Here is a 21081-nt window from a genome sequence, read left to right as displayed (position 1 = left end):
CAATAGACACCTGCTTTTGTCTGTTCTTTAAAATTTTATAGAAGTGACCCACCCCATTATCGACTAATAAATTTATTGCACGGTCTGTTTCAGCCTTATTCGGGACATTTTCCTCAAGAAAACTTTTCACGTCTTCCCACTTCTTTAAAAAATCTTTTATCTCACTCGAAGACAGTGATTTTGCAGTGCCTCCCTCCTCCTCAGATGAGATTTCCTCTATTACCTCTCTTTGCTGCTGCTCGTGCAGGTCCTTCAGCTCCTCGGTGGTCAGCTGCTCCTTATGCTCCTGCAGGAGGTCGTCGATGTCATCCGTGTCCACCTCCAGCCCCATTGCCTTGCCCAAGGACACAATATCCTCGTCAACTGCTTCCTCCTGGTTGGGTTCGAACCCCTCAAAATCCCGTTCTGCAACGGCGTCGGGCCACAGTTTCTTCCAGGCGGAATTGAGGGTTCTCCTGGTGACTCCTTGCCAGGCTTTATCAATTAAAGTCAGGTAGTTGTAGATGGAGTAGTGATCCTTCCAAAACTCTCTGAGGGTAAGGTTGGTGCCCTCTGTTACTTCAAAGCAGCGCTGGAACATAGCTTTGGTATAAAGTTTTTTAAAATTTGAGATCACTTGCTGATCCATGGGCTGGAGTATTGGAGTGGTGTTGGGGGGTAGGAACTTCACCTTAATGAACTTATATTCCTCCGCTATGTCCTCTTCAATGGCTGGAGGATGGGCAGGAGCATTGTCCATTAACAGCAAGGCTTTGAGTGGGAGGTCCTTCTCCAGGAGGTATCTCTTGACTTCGGGACCAAAAACCTCGTTCATCCACTCAACGAAGAAGATCCTTGTCACCCAAGCCTTCGTATTAGAACGCCACATGACGTGCAACTTTTTCTTCTGCACATTGTTCTTCTTGAAGGCTCGTGGATTCTCCGAGTGATACACCAGGAGGGGTTTAATTTTGCAATCCCCACTGGCGTTGGAACAGAACAGCAGGGTTAGACGGTCTTTCATGGGCTTATGGCCAGGAAGGGCCTTTTCTTCTGCCGTGATATAGGTCCTCCTGGGCATTTTCTTCCAAAAGAGGCCTGTCTCATCGCAATTAAACACCTGTTGGGAAACGTAGTCCTCGGAGTCCACGAGACTTTTGAACTCTTTCACAAAAGACTCTGCTGCCTTCGTATCGGCGCTGGCCCCCTCGCCATGCCGAACAACACTATGGATACCCGTTCTCTTCTTGAATTTTTCAAACCAACCACGGCTTGCCTTAAAACTTTGTTTTTCTGCTGATGTGCCTGGCTCACTTCTCACCAAGTCCTCGTAAATGGTTCTTGCCTTCTCGCAAATCATGTTCTCATTTACTGAATCTCCTGCGAGCTGCTTTTCATTTAACCACACCATTAATAAATTTTCTACGTCATCAAGAATAGGTGGCCGTTGTTTTGACAACGACGATACACCTTTAGCTACTTTAGCGGCCTTTATTTCTTCTTTTTTCTTTAATATTGTGCATATCGTCGACTGCGAGCGATTGAAAAAACTAGCAATGTCTTTCACACGCATGCCTTGGTCATGCTTCTCGATGATCTCCTTCTTCATCTCGATCGTTATCATCAGCTTCTTCTTACTGCTTTCCTTCTTCGACATCTTAGGAGCCATTGTCTATCACAATAATACACAGTACAGTACTGTAATCACAAATGAATGAAAATAAAACAAATCACAAACCACGTGTAAAAATCACAAAGAAATCGTCCACGAATTCACTAAGTATGTATGCTATCGAGACGGCGGATACTGAGATAATGAACGAGTGAAGGGGGTAATAAAGGGGATTAGGGGGTGGTAGGTATGCGTGGGAGGAGTCACGTGACTCCATTGTGAGATGCTGTCGTTAAGTTATTTCCATGAAAAATGCGATCAGGAAGCGCGGCGTTAACACTTTTCCACAAAAAACGGCGCGTGGGAGGGAAATTTAAATTCGTTAACCGATACAATATTCGTTAACCGAGACGAATTTTTCAGAGAAAGTCACTTCGTTAACCGAAAAATTCGTAAGCGGAGTCGTTCGTCAACCGAGGTTCTACTGTACTTGTAACCGATCGCATGATTCTACAGCAACATTAGTAAATCTTTTTCTTGAGTCGAATGATCCTTGTTTCACTTGACCCATCTGGGTATGTTAACAAACATAATTTCTGGGGAGTGCTGGCTGACCATGTAGCCCAGAGTCCATCTCAGTTTCCGATGAATCAGAAGGGAAGACTAATTTTCTCCTGAAACGGTTGCTTGTACAACCTGTCTCCTGCAACCTTACTCGCCTCTTAACGAGCAAATGCCTTCTCCTGCAGGAGTGCACAAGACTGTTCGCCAACCTCCTGCTGGAGACATGACGAGTCACGAGTGTTTTTAGGCATGCTGCTTCTGGGCATCGGCACACACACCCTAGTCTTGCGCAGTGTTGCTCACTTATCCAGAGAGCATTAGCGAGGTGGGTGGGTAAGCTCCTCCGGCTGATGAAGGGCTGTGCACGAGTTCCTCGTAGCAAGTTTGCAAGAACATACTCACCAATACGTTAACTTTGGCATTTACCCTGGTAGAACGTACTAACTCGCCATCACACAATGCTTTGCCAGTGAGACAGCAAGTCCAGGTGCTCATCACCTTACTTTGCACACCTATACAGGTGCTTACCAATCCTCTCCTCGTCATTCTTTGAGTCAGCAATTGCACTCGCAGGGGATCGCCACTTTGATGTCACACCCCACTGTACCTGTTCATCCTACTTTGGTAGTTGGTGAGAGTGCACATGTTCACGATGCTCGTGTAGGGTTGCCTCGCCATTCTGTGGGTCCACAATTACACTCGCAGGGGATTGCCACTTTGGTGACACATCCCACTCTACCTGTTCTTCCTACTTTGGTAGTTGGCGAGAGTGCACTTGTTAATGATGCTCCTCTGGTCATGCTCTACCCTTCTTTGTTACATCTGAGAAGGGAAGGAAGCACATGTACAAGCGCTCCGACGGATGTCCCTTCTTTATGAAGGGCACACCCTGGTTTGCAGAATGGATAACCTTGTGTGCTTAGGTAACCTAAGGTGCTCACGGGAGGGTGTACTCCTCCTCCCAGGTGATCACGAAGGCTTAAGGCTGCATGCTTTTCATCTGTCTTGACATTTGTCAGAAGAGCTAGAGCACTTATGTGAAGGCACTCAACCTCGCTTGCGGTACCGCATAAGAGGTGCTCTGGATGCACCTGTGGCACGCATGTGTGCGCAATCACTGTCGAGCAAGTACTCACTCTGAAGAATTAGTGCTCTCAGGTGAATGAGAGTAGGCTTGTCTGCTCGTTTGTTGGTAGACATGTTTCCCAACACTGGTCCCTTATTGAAGAGTTTCCCAGACGAAGAATGCTTAGGTGATCTGCTTTGGAGGCACAAGGCTAATGAGGAGGGACTCCATCCTCTGGGTTCTCTAGGGAGAAGTCTGTGACATCTCTGGCAGGAGCAGGAGCAGCAACACTCTTGTGGTCCCATCGAAGAGAGCACCTCCACTAACTGCTCCTTGGAAGAAGGGCCACAACACATTCAAGGCATCATCCATCTTTAAGAGAGACTACCCGCATGTTGGAGGCCCTCCCATTTTGCTAGGGGAAATAGGAGGTCTCCTAGGCCCGAAATTTGTTCTAAAGTTAAAGTGCCCCCACTCTTAGCCGAAGAACACACACACACACACACACACACACACAGACTTGATATTAAATTAATTTATTAGACAAATACGTTAGTTTGGTCACCTTGTGTGTGACACTATGAACTGGATAATTTCAGTTTTTTGTATTTCTAGTGCTTGGAAATAGAGAAATATGCATTTAACTCTTACATAATAAATACTGCATAGAATGTTATTACTGTAAATGGACATTATCACCATAGGCTAACTTCTTGCTAAAACAATGGACAATACTTCTATTCAATATATTATATATCTCAGACATGAAAATTGTATTTTTTGGGGAAATTATGAATCTTCTGTCGTGTTTACAGCTATCAGTGTTACAGATATTAAGGAAATTACCTAAGATCTACAATAAATGCAGGAAATTGTTTTCGGTGTATGAAAAGGTAAACATTATTGCACAAAAATTACCTAAAGAATTGAAAGAAAAATAAATATCCTGAAGCTTTATAATCAAGAGCTGCAGAGCTAAAAACTATAAATTATCGTGCATAGACAACATGAATGAAACTCCGGTAAATTACTGTGTGCCATAACTTAACATTACATAAAATATGTGAGAAGTTTTTCAAATGAAATTATTTAAAGTAGTATGGTAAATTAAAAATGACAATTCAAGTAATAATTATTTCTTTTTGGAAATAAAAAATCTTTTGGTAGTTTGCCCTAATCAGTTGATAAACATAAACAATATCCTCCTTCCGCAAACAACTACTGTAATGTACTCAAACAGACATGCTCCTAGCTTTTAATCTCGATCTGTGTGTTGTGGTGAATTTAAAAATCATTTTGTACCTGAACAGAGGATGGATTATGTGGTTATGATGATAGCTATGTTAGCACAAGTCTCTCTCAATCGACAGACTCAGCAGACTCGGAAGACTAGCACACCATTTTCTTTCTCAGCAAGCAATTGCAATAGCTGTTAGGTCATCTTACATTTCCAGGGTTCTATATGGCCGACTTCATGCGAGATCTCTCCAGTGGTGTCTGAAGAGACTGGTTGACCACCAATGATCCCCCTCCCCGTCCTTTTTTGGTGGAGCAAGGCGTATGGAACAACCCATCCTGGTGGCTGGACAACAAGAATCTCTGCAAAGGAATTTTCTCAAGTCTCCTCTGGAAATGCATCTCCTTTCAGACATATCAAAAAAAGGAAGGGGCACACACCTCAAAATTCAGACTGCATCAGGGTATTTGATCAACGAGGAGAAACTCGGGCACATTGATCTGCTGCAAAGGAAGGTAGCGCTGCTGTTTCTGCAGATATTCCAACAGCACATAATAGGCCACTCAGTAGTGTTGATGAGCGACATCACTACCGTAGTGGCATACTTCAAGAAATAAGGAGGTACTATGTTACAGCACTTCTATGAGTTAAGAAAGTAGGCACTCTATTGGGCTGTTGACATTGTGGTGGATCCCTCAACACAATTCATTTCGGGCAGAGAAACTGAAGTAGCCAACAAACTTGTCATGAGTTCAGATTGGTTCCTTCATTCTCTAGTGGTGAATTGTCTTTTGACTCTGTGGGGTTCCCCATCAATCAATCTATATGCCAGTCATCTCAACAAGAAGCTCCAGCTATTCTGCCCCAGTTGAGGACCCGACAACTGTGGGGCAACACAGGTGCATATGCTTTTCTGCAGTTCTGCCAAATCATAAGGGTAATAAACAGGTTCTAATCTAAGGATAACCCTGGTGGCCACTTGTTGAATGGTACCCTGGCGTGCTGACGCTCCTAGCGGAGTTACCAAGACAATTTCCAGCATGGCTCAACTTTCTTTACCAACCCCATTTACAGAGGTACTGTACTACGACACGTTGACTTACGTGTCCCTTCACGGGTTGCGGCAATGTAGCATCTCCTGAGCGAAGGAATTTTCGCAAAGTATTTCCCATAAGATGCCAAAATATATTTGTTAGTCCTCTGGCAACATCTACCAAGGGAAGGGAGCCATCTGCAATTGTGTTTTTGACAGGGTTTTCAGTTAGAACTTCTCTGTGGCTTATAGCAGATTTTCTTGTTTACCTTTGCTGTGAGAATCTGTCTCAGCAGTAAAAGTGTAGCTTTGAGCCAAGTCTTCAGTCGTTCTAGAACAGCTTAAATCTTTCCTCCTCATGGGAACTTTTGATGCTGATGAAGAGCTTTAAACAGTGTTCCTGGGATTTTACTGTGTTTTTGTCGCTCAGACAAGCCTCTTCCAAACCATTAAGATTGTGTTTCAGATAGAGATTTAACGCGCATGACAGTTTTTATTGTTTTTCTAGCTTCAGAGAAGTTTGTAGGAGAGTGCCATTGCATCTAGTATGCCACAAGTTATTCTTTTCTAAAATTTGTTGCAAAGATGTAGAACCCTGCCATTATGGACCTCAGGTTTTTATTTTTTGAGGTAGCAGTAATCCAGATGAGTTATTTCTTTGTCCTGTTATGATGCTACGTTGCTACCTGAAGCAGGCACAACCAGTCGCACCACAGCTAGAAAACCTTTTTGTCAAAATTGGTGAAGTCAAATTTTTTTTTTTTTAAGTTCCATTAACTTCTGCCTTCAAGAACCATCAGGATAGTATACCTTTCTTCAGTTTGAGATCCATCGGAGACCACCTAACCTGCAGTAGTTCTATGCTAGCCTTTAAGGAGATCCTTTTAGTGAATAAAATGTTGAAGGCAGGTATCTGGAACCAACAGACAATCTTCACCTCCCACTATGTAGATATGTTTTCACTGGGACCTGCTGTAGCTGCCCAGCAAGGTGTGCAGAAAATCTAGCTCCTTTATGGGACAAGAATTATCTCCTCTAAGGGTGGGCTGTGGCACCCTAGCAGTACCAGCTGAACTCGGTTGAGTCCATTGTTAGGCTGGAGGAATGTAGAGAGTAGTCCCCTTTTTGTTTTGTTTCTTTGTTGATGTCGGCTACCCCCCAAAATTGGGGGAAGTGCCTTTGGTATATGAATGGAAGATAGCAGTTGTGACTTAAGTCTATTGGAAAATTAAAAATTTGTGGCCCTTTTTGCTCTTTCCTTTATTCCCTTGGGTGCAGTTGTCATTCGTTCTTTGCTGTCATCAGACAGTAACCTAGCCCTTTGGCCAGTTTTCATTCTGGTTGCTGGGAAGTGGATAGGAGCCAATGCTTTTGCACATCCCTATGTCAAAGTTGTTGGACATCCTGGGATTTTATATAAGTCAGCTCAATTATGTGGACTTCCAACCTTCTCAAAATAAGTCTCTTATTAAAGGACGATGGTATGTTTACGTGTATGAACAAATCACAAATTTTAAAGTAATTAGCATTTTCCTTACTATATAAAGCTGATTCCTTCACATCTCACTTCCCCCTCAAGTTGAGGTGAAGATGATAGTGGTTACTCAGTCTGGCTGGGGGAAAGGGTCTTCCCCACCACTAACCACTGACAGCTGCATTCTAGCTGTGCTGAAATATTACTCCACTTAAAGAACTCAGGTTTGTGCAGTTAGGGAATTAATTTGAAAATTTTTCATTTTTATTTCTTCTTGATTTCAAATATGGTCTACCTTTACAGGATGGTCCAGGGCTCTGAAGATGCAGATAAACACGATGGGGGCCCCGAGTTTGCACAAGTTTTCGTCATTGTTTGGTTAGGTGCTGCAGTTGTTACAATGAATACAAAACTCTTGGGTGGTACTATGTAGGTAGTTTTATCTTTTAGTCTAATAACATAGAATATAGTATATGATTTATACATTCAGTCTACGGTAGTATTCAAGATAACTATGATTATTTCTATGAACCTTCCCTGATGTTCGTATTGGTTCGTTCACAAAGCTTAGTCAGTATCAACATTACTCCAAAAAACAAAAAAAAATTCTAGTTTTCTTTGCCCACCAAGGTGACATCTGATAATTATAGTCAACCTAACTAAGTCTATTCTGTCTTGATATACTCAACATACATTTTTTTCTTGCCTCTGTAGGAAACTGCAATTAAGAGTTTCCTAAAATGATTTTTGAAACCATAGTTGACCTTACAAGTATACAAACCCTCGTTCTTTGATAGGAGCTTGATTTCAAAGTAGCTTGAACTTGACTGTTAAAATTTATAACAAGGTGTTGGTAGTTAATGGCTGGTGGCAAAGATGCCCTGCCTGTCTTCCAGCACACTGAGTAGCTACTTAATTTCAGCTGTTTGCAGTTAGTGATGAGTGTAGGCCTGGCTGCCCTTGCAATGGTCATAGTACAGCAGGAATAGAAAGAAGTAAGACGTCCTAGAGGTATTATTCAGCTTAGGGTCATCGACAAACCTCCCAAAATAGTCCCTGGTGTGTGTCTTTAGCCCTCAAGTGCTCAGACTTCTACACTTCCTTCTGCTTTCTTTGTGGGGGAAAGAAAGAAGACAGAAGAAGGAAGGTGACCTCGCCATTCCCTCATGGAAAGCTTTAGGAGAGGCAAACTTTTCACCTTCCCTCAGTGGAGGTGAAGAACCCCACCCTTCCAATTCTATTGATCCTGCCATCTCTGACGCTGACGACTCCTTTAGGGACAAGGCCCTTTGCACTTTATGGCCGTCATTAGCTCTCGAAGGTGTACTTTCAACTTGAAAGCTTCTTCAGCCCTTAGCTTCCTCTAGATCCTAGAGTGCTTCTACTGCTGCCATTCTTGTGGAAGGAGCCCTTGATGTCAAGATCACCATTCTGTTTCACCCTAAGGAAGACTCAATTGATCACGGATGCTTGTCTTCCCGATGTCGCCTACGCCAGCAGTAGAATCATTAACTTTGACCCTGACAAGAGAAGGAGAAAGAAAGAGACCTCATGCTTTCCCTCCTAACCCTGTTTCTTCGTCATTGTCCCCTCTAATGGTCCAGCACTTTGATGCAGTATAGGAGCTTGACAGTTGAATGATGGGTTGGGTAATGGGGTGGAGTGACTCATTCGCCTTGGCCGGATCAAACATACCACTAAGGCCAGATCTGAGCGACTAAATCAAGACTGGAACCCTTATAAGCCTTCTTTTTCATTTAAGTTTTATCTTCTTGCTCTGATGGGATTTTATTAATGACTACTGTAAGAACACTGACCAAGTTTTGTATACATTTCAAATTTAAATGCTATCACCCTCTGTAGACCCCATTAGGTGCAGACCTTATCTGTTTGGATTTGGGCTCCAGCAATCCAGTTTCAAGTCTCCCATATTTCTGGGTAAGGGACAATGCCTGCCAAGCACCTGAGATGGCGGTGGGAGGGGTAACAACACCCATTGAGCATGGGATAGGAGGACTTGGATATGGCGGGGATAACTTGACTTGTGGTTTTTCTACTAACTATTCCTTTTGATGACAGTCTGGAAAATATGGAATTGATCTTTATATTAACAACTCTAACACATGGCATATAAAGATTAACTTTTAAAAATTGCCCTAAAATAAGAAAGAAATAGTTGCAAATGATGACAGAACAAAAAATATAGAAAAAAATAAATATTTCCCACTCATTATGAAGTTGTGAAGTTATGAAGTTTAGGCTGGAGGAACGTAGAGAGTAGAGGTCCCCTTTTTTGTTTTGTTTCTTGTTGATGTCGGCTACCCCCCAAAATTGGGGGAAGTGCCTTTGGTATATGTATGTATGTATGATGAAGTTGTGAACTATGGAATTTTTTTATTCCTGAATTTGAAAATGCAGGACATGAACATGTGATGTATTGAGAACACATAGGAAAGCAGTAAGAATATGTTGAGGGCAGCCAAAAATTCTAACACAGGAGAATGGTAATCTTGTGGTAAAGACATCCCTAATGCAAAGTGAAGAATTAAAAGAAATGTCAACCTTAGATGGTCATAGTATGAAATGATTTTCACATTCCACTTCAACCAGTGTAGAGGAGTGATATATGCTCCAGAACCACTCCAAATAGATGAAAAGGAAATTGAGGATGAACTGGAAGGTCAAGGAGTAGGAAAAGAAGTTAGAATAAGAGAGAGAGTAGGAGAACAGTATGTTCCTCTTGCTATGAATTTAACCTTAGATCAATGCAGGCTGCCCAATTTTATTAAAGCTGGTTGCATATCTTTGAAGGTGGAACCATACATCCCTTCACCATTGCTGTTACCATTGCCAAATGTATGGCCATTTAAGCTAAAAGTGTAAGGAGAAATCAATTAAGTCAGCCGTTTGTGCCAATTATGGAAAAGATAGTCACGGAACATTTACAGAAATTTCATGTTGCATCCAATGTGGGGAAGCACACCCAGTAACACCTAAAAGCCGCGTTAAATTAACTTTTAAAAAGGAAATTCAGGCCATTAGAACCATTGAAAAGGCTGCTTTTAAAGAGTTTCATAAAAGAGCTCTTGAAAAATGCATAAGGCCTAGGCAACCTTTTTAATTTGTTCTGAAGAAAAATTTGCATAAATGCTCTGATAAAAATATCCCCAGTTCAAACAAAAGGAAGATGTAAAAGTACTCATACCAGATGAAAAACCTATTCCAAATTCATATCTGGAAAATGTAGAAAAATCAAAACTGATACCTTAAGAACAGGAAGATTAAGAAACCATCTGAATTCAAAGAAAGCTCAGTGCACCCGCTTGAAGAACAATAAGATTAATCCAAAACAATCTAGATCATTAGGAAAAGTATTAAGTCCAGTTAAAAGTATTGTTAATATTGAATTGAGCACATCTACAGACAATACCCATAAGAATGAAGACAGTTTGGTTTCTGCAGCTGTCAATCATCTTAAAGGATGCAGCTGTCAATCATCTTAAAGGAAACAGGAAGAGAGAAAAAACCAGAAAGGAGACCACAAGGAAATATTGATAAAGCTTCAACATTAAGTACTTTTTCCACAAGAAATGCCCCAATGATACATACATATACCAAGGCCCTTCCCCAAATTTTTGGGGGTAGCTAACATCAAACAAATTAAACAAAAAAGGGGACGTCTCCTCTCAATGTTCCTCCCAGCCTGACAAGGGACTCAACCGAGTTCGGCTGGTAATGCTAGGGTGGCACAGCCCACCCTCCCACATTATCTACCACGGATGAGGCTTCATAATGCTGAATCCCCTACTGCTCATCCAAGGCACCGGAGGAAGCAGCAGGGCCTACCAGAACTGCGTCACAATCGCTCGCCATTCATTCCTATTTCTTACACGCTCTCTTGCCTCTCTCACATTACCCTCCTATCACCTAGAGCTTCCTTCACTCCATCCATCCATCCACCCAAACCTTGGCCTTCCTCTTGTACTTCTCCCATCAACTCTTGCATTCATCACCTTCTTTAGCAGACAGCCATTTTCCATCTTCTCAACATGGCCAAACCACCTCAACACATTCATATCCACTCTAGCTGCTAACTCATTTCTTACACCCGTTCTCACCCTCACTACTTCATTCCTAACCCTGTCTATTCGAGATACATCAGCCATACTCCTTAGACATTTCATCTCAAACACATTCAATTTCTGTCTCTCCGCCACTTTCATTCCCCACAACTCCGATCCATACATCAAAGTTGGTACAATCACTTTCTCATACAGAACTCTCTATACATTCATGCCCAACCCTCTATTTTTTACTACTCCTTTAACTGCCCCCAACACTTTGCATCCTTCATTCACTCTTACGTACATCTGCTTCCACTCCACCATTTGCTGCAACACCAGACCCCAAGTACTTGAACTGATCCACCTCCTCAAGTAACTCTCCATTCAACATAACATTCAATCTTGCACCACCTCCTCAAGTAACTCTCCATTCAACATAACATTCAATCTTGCACCACCTCATACATCTCATAACTTTACTCTTACCCACATTAACTCTCAACTTCCTTCTCTCACACATCCTTCCAAATTCTGTCACTAATCAGCCAAGCTTCTCTTCTGCCTCTGCAACCAGTACAGTATCATCCGCAAACAACAACTGATTTACCTCCTATTCATGGTCATTCTCGTCTACCAGTTTCAATCCTCGTCCAAGCACTCGAGCATTCACCTCTCTCACCACTCCATCAACATACAAGGTAAACAACCACGGTGACATCACATATCCCTGTCTCAGTCCCACTCTCACCGGAAACCAATCGCTCACTTCATTTCCTATCTTAATGCATGCTTTACTACCTTTGTAGAAACTTTTCACTGCTTGCAACAACCTTCCACCAACTCCATATAACCTCATCACATTCCACATTGCTTCCCTATCAACTTTATCATACGCTTTCTCCAGATCCACAAACGCAACATACACATCCTTACCTTTAGCTAAATATTTCTCGCATATCTGCCTAACTGTAAAAATCTGATTCATACAACCCCTACCTCTTCTAAAACCACCCTGTACTTCTAAGATTGCATTCTCTGTTTTATCTTAATTCTATTAATCAGTACTCTACCATACACTTTTCCAGCTACACTCAACAAACTAATACCCCTTGAATTACAATACTCATGCACATCTCCCTTACCCTTGTATAGTGGTACAATACACGCACAAACCCAATCTACTGGTACCATTGACAACACAAAACACATATTAAACAATTTCACCAACCATTCAAGTACAGTCACACCCCCTTCCTTCAACATCTCAGCTTTCACACCATCCATACCAGATGCTTTTCCTACTCTTGTTTCATCTAGTGCTCTCCTCACTTCTTCTCTTGTAATCTCTCTCATTCTCATCTCCCATCACCGGCACCTCAACACCTGGAACAGCAATTACATCTGCCTCCCTATTATCCTCAACATTCAGTAAACTTTCAAAATATTCCACCCACCTTTTCCTTGTCTTCTCTCCTTTTAACAATCTTCCATTTCCATCTTTCACTGTCTCTTCAATTCTTGAACCAGCCTTTCTTACTCTTTTCACTTCTTTCCAAAACTACTTCTTATTCTCTTCATATGAATGACCCAATCCCTGACCCCACCTCAGGTCAGCTGCCCTCTTTGCTTCACTTACCTTGCGCTTTACTTCTACATTTTTCTCTCTATATCTTTCATACTTCTCTACACTATTACTCTGCAGCCATTCTTCAAAACCCCTCTTTTTCTCTTCCACTTTTACCTTCACTCCATTCCACCATTCACTGCCCTTCCTCATGCTGCCTTCAACAAACTTCTTGCCACACGCATCACTTGCAATCCCAACAAAATTTTCTTTTACTAACTTCCACTCCTCTAAATTACCCGTTTCTCTTACTCTCACTTCGTCAAATGCCATTTTCAACTTTTCTTGATATTTACTTTTTACCCCCAGTTTTATTAGCTCTTCAACCCTGACTAGCTCATTTTTACATCCACCTACTCTATTCGCCCACTCTTTTGCTACAACTAATTTTCCTTCCACCAAAAAATTATCAGACATATCGTAAGCCATACCCCTAAAAACGTGCACGTCTTTCAATCTTCCAAACATTCTTTTAGTTATCAACACATAATCCATTAATGCCCTTTCTGCCACTCTTCCATTTGCCACTCTCACCCCTGTATACTTGTTTTTATCTTTCTTTTTGAAAAAGCTAGAACTTACCACCATCTCTTGCTCAACACACACATTTACCAGTCTCTCACCACTCTCATTTTCACCTGGTACGCCATACTTTCCAATGACACCTTCTACCTCTCCAGCGCCCACTCTAGCATTTAAGTCACCCATGACAACTACATAATTCCTTCTACCGAGTCCTTCTACACACCTAGTTAATTCATTCCAGAACTCATTCCGCTCTTCACTTTTCTCACAACCTGGCCCATACGCACTGACAGAAGCCCAACATTCCCTACCCAACCTAACCCTTACCCACATTAACCTAGATGATATCGCCTTCCATTTTATTACTTTACCTGTCATCCATTCACTCAGCAATAAAGCCACACCTCTTGCTCTTCCCCTTTCAATCCCATAGTTTGTCCTTATGGATAGAAAATTACGATTCTTCAATGGAATTACTAAGGCTTTAGGTATAAATATGAAGCTTTAGAAATACTAGTCAGGAAAATTTCCCAATCAGCATATCCTTACTGGAAACAGTGTTAGGCCAAAATGAATTATGTCCCAGAGAATATTTATTTTATCATATTGAAGTCCAGAAAGGTTAAGGTAGACATGGAAGGAGGGCTTTACTAGTGCGATGTCATCCATAACGAGATTCAACTAACGCATCTTCAAGCAGTAGCAGTACAAATGCATTTAAATTGTACATATACCATCTGTTCCTTATATCTACCACCCAATTGAGTTGACCAAAAGCCGAAGCAAGAACTAGGTCACTCTTTTGAATGGAATATTGATTTTAATTGGTGTAAGTAAGCAATAGGTCAGTAACAAGAACTAGTTTTAATAATAATAAAATTTTGATCATTCCCTTTTTTTGAAATAGAACTTGTTCACACAAGATCTTATCATCTTTGTTGGCATTCAGAGCTAGCATGATTTTAAGAGTACAGTACTTGCTTTGGCAGTAACTGTTTTGAGCTAAACTCCATTTCTGAAAAAAGTGGTCCTTTTCAGCTATTAAGTTTTATTGTCAATGCTTCACTTTGTACACAAACAGGTTCAGATTTAGAACATTTGGAAAATCCTTTGTATTAGAGATCTGATGGCTGTTTCTGTGGTATCATTGGTTAAAAGCATCAGTGAACTAAAAGCTCATTCATGTAAGGTAGGATTTGAAAAACATAAAGGATCTTATTACATTTGCCTACTTTCAGAGCTACGAAGTTAGGACTGCATCAGAGAATAGATTTTTTTGGCTGGTGAGGACTGTTAAAGTATTATTTGGCCAAAGCTGCTAACGTTAAGAGTAACGTTATTAATTTGTTTTTTAAGTTAGGTTGTCAAATTGGCATGTCCAAATGGTTATCTTCTTTAGTTAAAAGATTGGCCACTGAGGCTCACAAGGAGTTGCTTCCAAGTCAGAGGAAAGATATGCAGGTTAGAGGCATGATATTAGAAGTACAACTACATACTGTAGCTGGAATTTTGAAGGAATTTGTCTTAGGAAAGAATTTTTGCTGCATATCAGGGCTTACCAAATCAGTATTTACTATGCAATGTCATAAAGGTTCCTGGTTTTATTGTAAAATTACGGGATTTTAGTTACCATAGCAGCTGGGGATGTTTTTCAGTGAAGGTTTCTTCTTGTTCAGTTTTATTAGTGGATAAATATATTTAGGCATAGAGGTATTTAGAATAACCTTAGGTGTAACAAATTAATACTGAGGCACCACACTAAGAGGCGAGTCTCCTGTATAAATGAGTACATTTATTTTCTTTTACGTTTTAATTTTTCGATCTCCATCGGTGTGTGTGTGTGTCATCAGTATGAACATCATGGAAGGTTCATAGAAATACATTTAATTTCAACTATGAAATTTATTTCCATACTCGCCCAATGCTCATATACATCCCCGCCCTCCTCCCCACTGATTGAGGTGAAGAGGATAGGCTAAAAGTTTCAACATCAAAAGGGATTTCGTTTGAATTAACCATTGGATGTCACACTGGTTGGCAAGAGGAGTGGCCTCTTGAAAGAAAAAAATTGGCATTTTTTATCATTTTTGGGATAACCATAATATTAAGTTGGCTTTGGGAACAAAGCAATATGAAAAACAATTGAGAATAAAGATGAATAATTTGATTGAAATTGTTTTGCACACCTAATTAGACTCGCTATTTTCTTCCAGATCATTTTTCCAGTCTGTATGTGTCTTAGGATACTGTCTGCTACCTTCGTGTTTTGCTCTCATCTTGTGTCGTCTAATTCTTATTGCAACACAGAATAAGCTCCTATTTGCCCTAAGATTCATCATTACCTGTGTAGGTTTTGTATGGGCAACATTTGGTAAGTTTTTCTTTAAACATCTCTCATTTTGTTATACTGTTGGTGTTTTGTGTATGCAAGATGAACCAAAACATTTTAGCTTGCTAAGTTATTAGTACAGTAGTTGAAATTCATTAGATTTTAGACAACTTCTGAATGTTTTGCATTTTTTTATATTGTAATATCAAAAGACTATTGTAGCATTGCTAATATGGAAAAAAACCTCTTAAATTGATTTGTAGGTTACAATTTTAAACTTGGCAAACTTAGAACTTCTGATTTTTTTTTAATTGGTTCCAAATGGTATTGGGTTTTGAAAGTTCTACAGAATCAGTGTAGTCATCATAAGTATGATTTTAATGTTTTATGAAACATTGAACAAATTTTAAGTGCTATGTCAGGCTAAAGTAAAGGAAGCGTTATATCTATGAATCTTACCATTGAATAATATGCTATTCTGAAGTGTCAGCTTCATGACCTCATAATGAAAATAAGTATACTGTAATAATTTTCTCACACTACCATATAAACCCCATGAGGATCCTACACTGCCACAAAACTGCGGAGTCACAAGATATAAGTCCCCATATGAGGGCAGTGTAGTCAGTGCACCTCATGCATCATACTATAGGCATTACATACTGGTCTCAGCAGTGTTCTTTCTGCCCCTAGCTGCACGCTTTTTATCCTTTTACATTACCTCTGTTCCTTCTTCCTTTCTTCCATCATGCAGTCCAATCTTCTAACTTTACCTCCATAGTGTAACTGCAGGGTTTTCCCCCAGTTACATTGAGTCTGTGAATGGCCTGACATGCCCTGAAATTGGGTTATATAGCCCAAATTTACATACCGAATCAAAGAGATACGTGGAGAGAAATGAGTCCGTAAAGAGTACTAACAGATGGCATGATTCCGATTCTTTTTGTCATGACACAAGATTTCTCAGACTTCTCTCTTTATATTCTGAAAGTGCCATTTGCTGTAAGAGTTCACAGACTTCTCTCTCTTCATTTCTAAAAGTGTCAAATTTCTGTTTACAGTTGATAAAACAGTATTTAGCTTTTACAATCCAACATTAGCCTATGAGGTATGACCTCTGTTGGTAATTTACCCAGATATAGTCTCATAGTCTGGACAAATTATTTATGCTTCAAAACTGTTAGAGTATTGGGCTTTTAGGGACCAGAATCAAACATACTTCTACTTATTTTTACTTTTATCAGTTTACATATAAAATATCATACTTTCAGGATTTTATCTTCAATAATAGTCTTAAAACTGACTTTAATACTAATTATATACATAAAAAACTATAGCCACTTTAAACATTATTCAAATTAAGAAATCACAACACATTATTTACCTAGGTCAGTGAAGCAACTTAATGTATACAGTAAAATCATGAAGGCAGTTGATGTAGTACTTTGATTTATTATTCCTTAAGCTCACAAATTCATAAGCATGTAACACACTGGTGCCTTTTAAACCTAGCAACTTTCATGTTACAATGCGAGTTTTTATTACACTGGCAAGTATGACTCCCGAGATACATACATCATTGTCCAGTAGGTCACAATAGTCACTGCAATAATATCGCCAAATATAATGTTTTCAGAATGACACAAGCATATAATATATATCTGTATATTCCAGCAATATCCAAATGAAGCTTTCCAAATATTTAGTGCACACTCAATTTGGTCCACATAGGGACAAAATAGCACTGGTCTTGCAGATTTATCTCAATGCCTCACACTATCAATCCTTTACATGAAACATAAAACACAGTCACCCTTCCAGTCACTCAAGTTCTTCCATTTACATGATCTCTTTTCAATGCCTTGAAAACTATTTTTCTTTATCGTAATGGTAGAAATAGGTGAAGTAAGATTCAAAACAAGCTATTCACTAGACTTAGTTCATGAGCCTCTCAAAGAGCCAAGGGGTCAGTACTCCTTAGCTCAGACTAAGAGTTTGTAAGAAAATTCCAACACATTTCACTAATTAATCAGCTCAATCTGCAAGTGAAGACAGTTTTTGTAGAAATCAGCAAATAGGAGGCAATTTAAAATGTTATGATTTTTTATTTTATATTACTGTATTACAATAGTTGATCTTCATTCGATGTGTATTCCGTGAAGGGCACTGATTTTTCAATAGTTATTCCTTGCTGTAGCGGTAAGATCTTGTGATGCAAAGATGAATTACATAGGTTAGCTAAGGCTAGGCTAAAAGAAACTTATGCAAAGCATAATAAGAGACATTTGATTAAAAATAGCAAATTAGATGAGTATTTTTTGATGATGCCATCCATGTATGGTGTTGATGGAGTATTTAGCAGGTATTGTTGATGTAGAAGTCAGTAACTTAAATTTGGATAATCTTCCTAGCCAAAGAAAGATAATATTGTAATGAAACTTGTCGAACCATCCTGTAAAGGACTTTATTTCTTTGTCAGGTGCTAAACTTGATGTTTGGGAGAAATCCTTGTGTAGAATTAAGATCTTTTGACACACTTGCTATCAATTGTTATCCTTTGCTTTGTCATATCTTCTATCCACAAGTTTAATGGACTCTGTCTTCATACAAAAACTTATCACATAACATCTCACTGACTTTAATGGAAGAATTGGGCCATAGCAATGGTTGATAGGTTCTCCTTTTTCTAAAAACTTTGCCCAAATCGAAGATTCGTTCTTCCCATACTTATAGGCAACTTCAGTAAAAGACTTTTCACTTCAATGAAAACAAGAATTTTTGTGATCTCCACCAGGGACAACACTTGACGAGACCTCTTGTCTTTATGGGTAACATTCGCTGCTATTGAAACGCGCACACGATCACATGGTAATTTTTCTTTATCCGTACGAATAACACTATCACACACTCGCTAGTGGAGCTGCAGAAAAAGACAGCTCAGAATGCAAGTGCATCAAGTATCTACTTTACAGAGTAGTGAGCTGACCAGCGATTAGATTTATTGGTGCAAAGTATGAAGAATTTACCAGATGCTTCCAGGTTTAGCGGTCGCGTTTTAAAGAATATTCAATGTGTGTTTTTTATAATTCTATTATTAGTTCAACACTGTATTGTCAAATCTGCTATTGGAGAATCTTCAGTTAAGATGCTGAATATACTGTATTGCACTGTATTTTGTATCCACAAACTTTGTGACTAGTGCATTTTACTAAAGACTGACATTTGTAAGATAATGCAGTCAGCAAAATGTTTTTCGGTAGATGATATTGATTATAAAAGTAAGCTAATTCTGATTTTTTCTCTTTCAGCGGCCATGGTATTCCTTGGAGATAGTCAACCAAGTTCACGGAAAGCCTTAGCAGTATATCCAATTTTTCTCTTTTATTTTGTTATATCATGGCTTGTCATCTCTCATACAAATGTTTGAAGCTTGCCTTTACGTCTAAAAATAAAGTAGAATCGGTAGAGTTACATTGTAGATTGGACTGAAAGTTAGATAGTTTTGAATGAAACCCATTTTGGTGTTTGAAATATAATTTTCCACAATACATCTGAATAAATAATTTTCTTACAAACACTGGTGTGGCTTATAAATCAACAAAAGTGTAGGTTGGGAGATTTTGTATTCCCAGTGGCAAACGTAAGTTATACAAAATTTATTCAGTGTTGAAGATAGTTTGTATGATGAGGTAATATCAAAATTATTTTGTTGGTACACGCTTTTCAGTAGGTTGAAATTTAGTTGTCATGAAAGTTGAAAAAAACAGTTTTCATATGGTGGCCTCCCGAGCTAGCCATATATGAGAGTAACATTCTAGACTGACTTGTTGAAGTAGTATTGATTATAAAAATATATCCTCATCGAAGTTTAGATTAAAAATGAAGTACACTAAAAGGCAGGGTTTACAACACACACTGTTCATTAAAACATTTTGACCTTTACTGTTTGCTGTGGTAGCTTTTGTTTTCTTTTATCTCCGGTGAGCAAGTTGCCTTTGCGTGAAATACTTAGTGTTCAAGTTTGTTGTTGAAAATTTTCAGCGTGGTATGCATTTCTGTGCTATCAGTACTATTTAGATGTATTTAAGAAAGATTCTTTCTAAGCAGATTGCCTTGCTATTTATCATGAGGTGTTACTTCCTTGTGTATTGATTTTGAGTACACTAGCTCACATTTAATAAACTTTTGATTGTTGGTGTATATTTCAAATAAGTGTATCAAAGAATGCTATATTTTGTACAGGAAGATTTTCTTTGATGTTTCTAATCCTAATGTATTTTTCAAGAGGAGTGTAGAATACATATGTATGAATACATTATATATACCTTTAACTTTTTGGAAGAAAGTTTTATTCCTTTTCTAAGGATCTGGCAATTTGCCTGGCTAGCAGAAGTAAAAGTAAGAGCTTTTGCTCCTATCTCTTAATTACAGGAAACCAATTTCTCTATGTTAGTTTTAGAGAATGGTAATGCGCAAATCCCTTGAACTAATGATCATTGAATGGATATCTAGGTATTCATTGCTGCTTTTGTTAGTTTTATTTAAGATTATTTATTTTGAGTTGAATGAAAAACATCTTTGTCAAGAGGCTCCCTCCTAAAGATTTCTTTAATATATCTCAATTTCCTATTCAGTCAAATGTTCTAATTGATAATTTTAAAGTTTACCATTTTACCATAACTCTGTCTTTCAAATCAATTTATCATTTATGTACTGTACCAATTATTTTCCAGAAGGGACAAAGGTTATGTGATAACTAGAATAAGAAGAAGTTTTGGAAAGAAGTGAAGAGAGTAAGGAAGGCTGGCGCAAGAATTGAAGAGACAGTGAAAGATGGAAATGGAAGGTTGTTAAAAGGAGAGGAGGCAAGGAAAAGGTGGGCGGAATATTTTGAAAGTTTGCTGAATGTTGAGGATAATAGGGAGGCAGATATAATTGCTGTTCCAGGTGTTGAGGTGCCAGTGATGGGAGGTGAGAATGAGAGAGAGATAACAATAGAGGAAGTGAGGAGAGCACTAGATGAAACGAGAGTAGGAAAAGCATCTGGTATGGACGGTGTGAAAGCTGAGATGTTGAAGGAAGGGGGTGTGACTGTACTTGAATGGTTGGTGAGATTGTTTAATATGTGTTTTGTGTTGTCAATGGTACCAGTAGATTGGGTTTGTGCATGTATTGTACCACTATATAAGGGTAAGGGAGATGTGCATGAGTGTTGTAATTCAAGAGGTATTAGTTTGTTGAGTGTAGTTGGAAAAGTGTATGGTAGAGTACTGATTAATAGGATTAAGGATAAAACAGAGAATGCAATCTTGGAAGTACAGGGTGGTTTTAGAAGAGGTAGGGGTTGTATGAATCAGATTTTTACAGTTAGGCAGATATGCGAGAAATATTTAGCAAAAGGTAAGGAGGTGTATGTTGCGTTTATGGATCTGGAGAAAGCATATGATAGAGTTGATAGGGAAGCAATGTGGGATGTGATGAGGTTATATGGAGTTGGTGGAAGGTTGTTGCAAGCAGTGAAAAGTTTATACAAAGGTAGTAAAGCATGTGTTAGAATAGGAAATGAAGTGAGTG

The 21081-nt window shown here is 39.3% G+C and overlaps 1 protein-coding gene across 1 annotated transcript in view; it reads left to right on the top strand.

The window, feature by feature from the left end:
* The window catches only part of LOC137647149 (protein YIPF6), a 59453-nt gene extending 39610 nt beyond the window's left edge, over positions 1-19843 (top strand). The window contains exons 5-7 of the mRNA XM_068380422.1: positions 7269-7394; positions 15392-15549; positions 18816-19843. Coding sequence (XP_068236523.1) covers positions 7269-7394; positions 15392-15549; positions 18816-18934 — 403 coding nt within the window. The 3' untranslated portion in view covers positions 18935-19843. The remainder of the gene's footprint in view (positions 1-7268; positions 7395-15391; positions 15550-18815) is intronic.
* The last annotated feature ends 1238 nt before the right edge of the window (positions 19844-21081 follow it).

This window comes from Palaemon carinicauda, chromosome 9, assembly GCF_036898095.1.
Source record: "Palaemon carinicauda isolate YSFRI2023 chromosome 9, ASM3689809v2, whole genome shotgun sequence".
Taxonomy (NCBI): Eukaryota; Metazoa; Arthropoda; class Malacostraca; order Decapoda; family Palaemonidae; genus Palaemon; species Palaemon carinicauda.
Note: the sequence above shows the minus strand (reverse complement) of the source record. Positions and strands in the feature narration are given on the sequence as shown.